This window comes from Drosophila novamexicana, unplaced genomic scaffold (genome assembly GCF_003285875.2).
Source record: "Drosophila novamexicana strain 15010-1031.04,08,12 unplaced genomic scaffold, DnovRS2.1 tig00000644-arrow-pilon, whole genome shotgun sequence".
Taxonomy (NCBI): domain Eukaryota; kingdom Metazoa; phylum Arthropoda; class Insecta; order Diptera; family Drosophilidae; genus Drosophila; species Drosophila novamexicana.
The window spans coordinates 1202774-1211373 of NW_020824814.1; the positions used below are offsets into that span (position 1 = coordinate 1202774).

At 43.4% G+C, this 8600-nt stretch overlaps 2 protein-coding genes across 2 annotated transcripts; both read right to left on the reverse strand.

Annotated features, from left to right (window-relative positions):
* Window positions 1–3436: 3436 nt before the first annotated feature.
* LOC115762755 (putative GPI-anchored protein pfl2) lies at window positions 3437–4619 on the reverse strand. Its single transcript, XM_030705096.1, has 2 exons — window positions 4246–4619; window positions 3437–4175 (listed from the first exon to the last, which is right to left on the reverse strand). The coding sequence occupies exons 1-2, from the start codon at window positions 4576–4578 to the stop codon at window positions 3582–3584; spliced, it is 927 nt and encodes a 308-aa protein (XP_030560956.1). The 5' UTR covers window positions 4579–4619; the 3' UTR covers window positions 3437–3581.
* Window positions 4620–4968: 349 nt separating this feature from the next.
* Window positions 4969–6396, reverse strand: LOC115762754 (protein arginine N-methyltransferase 1). Its single transcript, XM_030705095.1, has 2 exons — window positions 5118–6396; window positions 4969–5049 (listed from the first exon to the last, which is right to left on the reverse strand). The coding sequence occupies exon 1, from the start codon at window positions 6184–6186 to the stop codon at window positions 5143–5145; it is 1044 nt and encodes a 347-aa protein (XP_030560955.1). The 5' UTR covers window positions 6187–6396; the 3' UTR covers window positions 4969–5049; window positions 5118–5142.
* Window positions 6397–8600: the final 2204 nt, after the last annotated feature.

The window sequence follows — 8600 nt, forward strand, 5'->3', positions numbered from 1 at the left end:
CTTGGTCAAAACTCAACCGATTTCCACGAGGCTTGGCTTTTTCTTCATGGTTTTCCCCCTAGATTAATCGGGCATTTAAATCTGAGAACAAAAATTTTGGTCGAATTTCATGTCAAAATCTTAGCCTAGTTTTGGACATAGTCCTAGTTTTGGACATAGACATGGGTCGAAATTTCCCTTTCGCATAACTCGGTCAAAACTCAACCGATTTCCACGAGGCTTAGCTTTTTCTTCATGGTTTTCCCCCTAGATTAATCGGGCATTTAAATCTGACCACACAATTTTTGGTCGAATTTCATGTCAAAATCTTAGCCTAGTTTTGGACATAGTCCTAGTTTTGGACATGGGTCGAAATTTCCCATTCACATAATTCGGTCAAAACTCAACCGATTTCCACGAGGCTTGGCTTTTTCTTCATGGTTTTCCCCCTAGATTAATCGGGCATTTAAATCTGACCACACAATTTTTGGTCGAATTTCATGTCAAAATCTTAGCCTAGTTTTGGACATAGACCTAGTTTTGGACATAGACATGGGTCGAAATTTCCCACCCCCATAACTTGGTCAAAACTCAACCGATTTTCACGAGGCTTGGCTTTTTCTTTATGGTTTTTCCTCTCTTATGTCTCTCCAGCCATAACTGCTTATTTTAGTACGATTCTGAAACTGCTTACTGCGGAACTGCTTCTCATGCCGTTTTTTTCACGCCCGTCTGCTTGTTATTATGGTAAGATGTTTTGACTGCTTACCTGATTTTATAGATAGTTGTAAAGATATTGCACTGCTGCTTTCGAGCCATAAGTGATTGTGATTTTCAGTACTGCTAACTGCTTCAGACAGTTGCTCCCATTATGGTAAACTGTTTGAACTGCTTACATCGATTTTATGGCGATTGTTAACAGACTAAACTGCTTCTCACTCAGCTCTTCCAGCAACAACTGCTTGCCATCGTGGTAAACTGCTTGAATTGCTATAAAACTCAAAATATCGAAAGTGTCGCTAGTCGAGTGCCCAGCACTGTGCCGCCCGTTGCGCTTGAAAACGAAAGTTTAGATACGACTTTTGGAATTGTTCTTTTGTTAGATTTCAATGTTATATATATATTCATGAGACAACAACAATAATGAGTAATAATTTTAATATAGTATTATGTATTTCGCGTTTTTATATGCTATTTATGCATTGTTTTTCTTGCTTTTGCTTTTGCTTTTATTTGAATGCCCGTTTTTGGTTTTTAAAAATTTCGCTAGTATTTAGTTGAACTCTTTCGCTTTGCAATGTTACGAGTATTTCTTTTTTTCAATATTTTTTTCGGCTACCATTTTTATTTTCTTTGAATATTTTTGTTTTGGGTTTCATCACATGAAAAAGATGCAAGAAACGAATTTGAACTGAAATCAAATTTCAAATGTGTGATTTTGGGGCCCGTTCTTATTGTGTTTGTTTGTTCGTTTTGTTTTTAAAAAGTTTTGATTTGCTTAAGTTAAATTAGATTTAAATTTTGCGCCCATACCCAACCCAGCTAAATGTTATTCATTTATTTACATTATAGAAATATCAGTCAATGGCATCGAGTGCTACTTAAATGGCTCGTAGGACTTGCTTAACTGTTTAGTTAGTATCATTAACTAGTTAATTATGCCGTTATGTGCTATGCTTTAATGGATCGTAAGTATTGAAACCATTCAATCTATATACGAGTAACGACTAATTCGGGCTCTATTCGTAACATTTCGCACATTTGCTTATCATTCGGAAGTTGACATCAAAACTATGTTATTATATATTGCGTTTCGTATATATAATATATACTTTGCTTATATGCTAGAATTATTTCTGGTTTTTTTTAGTTAGATAATGCCGCTAGTTTGAGTGCTTTGATTGGAATTGCTGGTACTGCATCTAGATTGATTAATTATGTTATCGGGCCAGTTCTAGATATCGCTACCATTTCGATAACTTTTTACGAGTCGATATCGAACCGTTTTTATTGCTGCTCAACACCAATTGCGAGCTTCAACACTTTCCAACACTTGAAAATGTTGATCGCTATCGAAATGTATATCGAGATCGTTATCGAGAACAGTCCCGTTTGCTCATACATACGTACTTACATATCTCTCTCTCTCTCTCTCTTCTCCCTATACATACCCACATATTGTTCGTCTAGGACCAAAGGCAAATAATATACATATATATATATATATATATACTTATATATACAATCTTATTCTTTTCGTTCTCAGTTTCCGTGAGCTCCCAGCTCTTTGCTCAGTACATTATTTATTTATTTTGGAATATCATTTTTTCTTTCTTTTTTTTTCGAATATATGAAGTAACGACGCCAAATATATGCATGCTAGAAAACTCTATATAATATTATAATAATTAAAAAAAAAATTCAAGTTTTTTAGAGTTTTTTTTTTTTTTTTTGCTTTTCAAACGGTCTTTTATATTTCTGCAATTGTTTGCAATTTTGAGATTTGTGCTTAGAATTTACATTGCTGTGTACAAACGTATTATGTACAAATACATATATATTTTTGATATATATATATCTCATAATTATTATTATTATTACATTTTAACTTATAGCGTTAATTGTATTATCGATTTATTTGCGCTATTTGGCTAAACTAAATCAAAAATTTACACCTGCACTTGCTGACGACCTAATCCCAAAGCCACGCCCCCCCCCTCACCCTCCCCCATGCATTATATTTACTGTGTGTGGGGTGGAGGGGGGTGGGGGTAACTGTGCTTCTTTAAAAAATCGTAGGGTTTACGCGGCTTGAACACATAATACGGCAAGGGTCAATTCAATTTTCAAAACAATATTTCAAATTTCGCTAAGATTTTCCATTTTCATTCAATTTTCCATACTTGAACTATATACAAATTTAACTGGTTAATACAAATATTTGATATATATATGTATATATATGCATATTTTTAGATATATATCAATTTGAATTGAACTAAAAGAAAAGTTGCGTGTGTGTTCCAGCACATCGGGGCCATCATACAAATACAATATATAACTATATATATATATATCTATGTATATATCGAAGTGTGTTTAGATAATCGTAGGTTGGCTGATTGATTTGGTGGTGGGTAGATAGAGTATAGATTGAATTTGTTGTGTGTGTGTGTGTGTGTGTGGGTGTGTTAAAAACTATATAGTTATATATTCCAACTAAAACAAAATACAATATGTACCGTTATGTTCTCTATATATATATATATATATATGTATTATCTGTCTCAATTTGTTTGTTTTCCTTGTTTTATGTATAAATATTTTAGCATGCGACAAATGGAAATGATCTCTCCAACCGAGGGCTTAGTACAAAACTAAATTGTGTCTGTGTCTCTGCGCGTGTGTGTGTGTGTGTGTGTGTGTGTGTGTGTTTGTGTGTGTGTGTTTGTGTGTGTGTGTTTGTGTGTGTGTGTGTGTGTGTGTGTGTGTGTGTCTCCTCTCATCGTTTACAAATTAAATTCTGACTAATAAACAGTCTTTTCGTGCCAGCGCGAAGTTCTTGGACAGATCTTGAATCTGTTACGGCTCCCAACATGGAATTATTGCGTCGTCTCATCCTGCTGCTCCTGTTCGGCGGGGCTCCCCGTCCCCGCTGTCGCCGCTGCTGTGCTGCCAAAGCTGCAGGCGGTGCTCTTAAGTGTCGCCGCATTGGCAATGGGCAGGGCGGTCAGCGGTGCGGCTGCCAGGGATGAGGCCGATGAGGATGGTGAGACACAGGCGGGCATGCCCGCGGACGAGGCCAGCGATGAGGCGGACGATGACATCGATGCTGATGATGCTAACGATGAGCTGCCCAGTGTTGTGGGCGTGGCAACAACAATAGCTGCACCCGCTGCTGCCGCTGCAGCACCACCCGAGCCCGTCGCCAGCGACGTGGGCGACTTGGGCGAACTGATGCGTGAGAAGAACTTTGTGATGGCATTCGGTTTGGATTTTGTTGCGCCAGCTGCTGCCAGCGCATAAGCGGCAGGTGTTGACGAGTTGGAGGCAGCGGCGGCGGCAGCGGCAGCAGTAGCGCAGCTATTAGCTGCCGCCAGGCGATAGCTGGCATTGGCGGCGCATATCTGTTCGGGCACATCGCGTACGGTTTTGTTGGGCGGCGGCTTTGTATAGGAGCGTGTGATTTCCGATTGCTGTGCGCAGAGAGAGAGAGAGGGAAGGATGAGTTATTGAGCATGTCTGTGGGTTGAAAGTGTGTCTCACCTGGTAGCTGCTGCGTATTTGCAGATGACGATCCTGTCCGTACTCGCTGTCCGGCAGTGGTACATGATGTGGGCAGCGCGGCGTCCTCTGCTGCTGCAGCTGATATTGGTAATGTTGATGATGATCGGCACTGTGGCTATTCAGCGAGCTGCACGACGATGTTGAGGATGTGCACGATGTGCTGCTCAGATCGCTCTTAAAGCTCCCGCTGCCCGTGTTGCCGTACTTCAATGTGGTCGCCTCAATTCCGCCACGCGCCACAAAATTGTTAATACTATGCGTGTTGTTGTTATTGTTGTTGCCGCTGCCGCTTCCGCTGGGCGAAGCTGTCATGCGTTGTTGTTGTTGTTGCTGCTGGTACAGATAATGTTGCTGTTGTTGCTGCTGCTGTTGTTGTTGTTGTTGCTGTTGTAGTTGATGGTGGGAATGTTGTTGCTTATTGCTGTGATGTTGTTGCTGCTGCTGCTGCTGCTGCTGATTGTTGCTGCTGCTGTGCACGGCCAGCAGCTCGCGTGCTTGGAGCGCATCAACGCGCATTCTACATCTAAATTGATCCCTGTTCAAAATAGAAAACCTTATTAGTCAACTATTAGAGCAAGTCTGGCCAGGATTAGCCTGTTAGAACTATAAATGCAATTGCTGCTGGTTCCTGCCCTTGTTACCAAGGAATGCATCTATACATGCTTCTATATAGTCAGTTAGGTCAGCTGCTTACCTGTCATCGGGTGGTGTGCTCAATGATGTGCGGGTCGGAACGCCAAGCCGCTCCATTCCCGCGCAGCCGGCCGTCTGTACCGATAGCATCTGCAAGATAAGAAAATGGAGATATTTACATTAGCAAAAGGCTTTCCATATTTACAATATATTCTAACTTTAATTGGAGTTTCTAACTGGAATCTAGTAGTACTGCCTGTCCTGACATTGCGCCACTTCCGCGACGGTTTGAAAGCGCGGCGTTAGCAGCCAGCTCTTGAGCACGAGAGGATTGCTCTGTACGCCATCCGGCGAGCTCTTGAAGAACTCAATATCAATGCGCATTTGATGAAAGTTTGGCTTGGGCTGGAAGCGCAGATGCCCCGTATAATGAAATGCCTGGCGCATGATAAAGGGCTGCTCGACAAAGAGCAGGGTCTGATGCCACAAGGATTTGAGGGGCGAGTTGAGGCAAGGATTGCAGCTCAGCTTGTGCGGCTGATGCGAGCGACTGAAGGCCACATCAAAGTAGAGCACAAAGCACTCGAAATAGCCATCCTGCTGCACCTGCAAACGTATGTCCCGATCTATGTGCAAATCCTCGACACTGGCTGTGCGCAAATCCAAGCTGAGCACCTGATGCGCCAGCGTGAGCAGCCGTTCGCCTTTCGTCCGGACAAAGCGCGGCTCGGCTAGAGCATAGCGTCGCATGGCATTCATATTGAAGCCATAAACGTCGAGCCACCAATTGCAGCGCTCGTTCTTGAGCCGCTGCTCCGCGCCGCCCAGCAGATAGAGCGCCGCCAGATCGGGCAGGATGAAGCCGTGCGGCTTGAGCCAGCGATCGCGCGCCTCGAGCAGCTCCAACAGCTCCGATTCATAGAGCAGACACTGGCCCATCCAGTTGCACACGATGCCATCGACGCGCTGCGGCAGCTCCACATCGGCCACACGTCCGTGCAGCACGCTGATAATGTGCTCCCACTTATTGGCACGCACCACCAGCCGTGCATAGTCCGTCACCTGGGAGTGATCCAGCGCGTAGACATGTGCGGCGCCCGCTCGGGCTGCCATCAGCGCCAGCGTGCCCGTGCCGCAGCTCAGGACCAGTATGGTGCGTCCCTCGAACAGATGACGATTCTCCTCGATGGCCAATTGAAAGAAATGCATGTGCTGTTGCTCCTTCTGCCGGCTGCGCATATTCTCCAGATGGGCCGCAAAATCGTGTCGAAAATCGGCGGATGTCATGCGGTCCACCGTCTGCAGCTCGTGCGGCACACAGCGCGGAGGCGTCGCTATGCGCGGACAGGAACGGACGCGACCCGAACCACGGCCACGGCCACGGTCGGTTGGCGGCGTTGTTGGGCGGCTCAAAGTTTGGATTTGAGGCGTGGCAGCAAATGTGACGACGCATTCCGCATGCGATTTGGACGAAGCATTGACCAAACCAGCAATTTGCTCTGTCGCATCGCCGCTGCCATTGTCAATAGCTGGCGCTGGACCAGGAGCAGAAGCTGCAGCTGCAGCTGGAGTTGGCGCTTTGGTCTGCTCCCGCTCGAGTAGACTGTGAAATTCGCTTAGGCTAAATGTTTTCGGCTTTTTGCGACGGCTGCCATCGTTGCCGGCACGTGCTGGGCTATTTTTCACATGATGGGACATTGTTTTTGTGCATGCAAACAACGCTTTTAGGTTTAAACAGACCCAACAATTTTTTATTAGAGACGGACGATCGTCAGCTCAGAGCTGCACTCTTGGCGCCAATAATGTGAATGGTCTTTAATATTATCGATATCAACAAGGTTGCCACAGATATGAAATCCCTTAAGAAAAGTACCATACTTCGCCTTTAAAGGTACACGACACATAGGGTTACAAGTTGTACCAATTTCATGGCAGCCTTGTACCCCTTTGGTACACATGTAAAAAACGTATTGGCAACGCTGTGGCTCTTATTGGCCAGACAAATTAATCGAACCAGCTTAAGAAGTATCGAAGTTGCGCGTGCTAGTTACAAAATTAGCAAAGTTTGTTAATTAAATATTAGGCGGTTATTTTTGTCTATATAACGTATTGTGTGTTTATATCTATGTGAGGCACGTGCCATACGCACATAGTTCGCGAAATCAAACCAGAAGCTTGCGCCTTTGTGAGTTTTGTGCAAAAAGAAAGAAATTTGGCCGAGTAACGGTACTGATCAAGCATCCATATATATACAAGCATACATAAATACATATCTATAAACGTGCGTGTGTGTGTGTGTGTGTATGTAAATTTATGAAGATTGCATATTGAACGTGTCGTTGCCGCTGACATAATTCCGTGTGTCCCACATTATTTTGTGGGGCTGCTGCCCCGCCCCCGTGTGCACCTGGCGATTGATGTGTTCAAGTGAGCGTGACAAATGACAAATCTAGCAAATAATTTTTTGTTGTTTTTTTGGCCGCCAGACGACGTTGTTGCGTACCAACCCTCCCATTTAAATTAAACAAAATATGCTGGCAAATTTGCGAATTGTTATAAATGCACAGCCATGAATGAACATACACACACATATATATATATATACATATGTATTTATGTATGTATGTAGAAAATTGGTGTTACATTGTCTTGATCTAAATTGTGTGTGAATGGCAATGAACATTCGCCGCGAACTGCTTGTATTGGTTCTTTAGGCAAACGATCAAACGGTAAATTTTACGAATGGCTGCAAAAAAGTGATATGCGAAAAAAATTAAAGAAAAAATGTAATTGTGTGCGCGCGCGCTAATTATTCTATTCGTCGCCGCGTGTGAACGCGTGTGTTTGTGTGCGTATGCGTGTGCAACATATAACGGTAATTATGAAATCTACGCCGCGTCGTCTGTCGGGGTGCGAAACAGTCGAAACGCACATATTTAATAATCAAATTGAATTATTCATTGCCTAACGGCGGCAAATAAAATTCGATTAAAACGCGAGTTACGCGTCGACGTCGACGGCAACAGCAGCAGCAACAATGGCAAACGCCGCCTTGGGTTATTAGCGGCAATTGTGTTTCTTATTGCGTTGGCTGCGCCGGCAGCGCCAGTTACGACGCCCACGCAACGCTTTCCTCTTCGTCTCGTCTCTGTTCTAAATGCCAAGTCACGCATGCATATGTGTGTGTGTGTGTGCGTGCGTGTGAGTGTGTGAGTATGTGTACGTCTGCTGATGCTTAGAAGATAGGCAGAAATTGTGATGAAGGCGCTGCTAAAACAAAGCAAACTCACAATAGGGCATATGCACGTGTATGTATGTGTGTATGTGTGTGTGTGTATGCTTTCCCATGCTGTTTGTCAACGACAATGCGAATTCGCACACACACACACATGCATTATGTATGTGGGCTTGTAATAAATAATGAAGCATGTTTCGAGTTGTCAGCGCAGCGAGCAACAATTTGTCAAAAGTCTTCGCCATCTTCGTTCTTTGTTTCTTCTCTGTTCTAAATGTGAAGAGAAGGGTATATTAAGGTTACATAAAGAAGACCCAGTCACAGTTTTTAAATCAGCTGGAATCACAGTTTACATTTACAGTTTATAGAGTTGTCACTGTTTTAGGAGTCGCAGTTTAAGAATCTAGAATCACAGTTTATGCTTATTGCCTCTGTCCACTGTCTAAGGGTTACAGTTTGAGAGTCA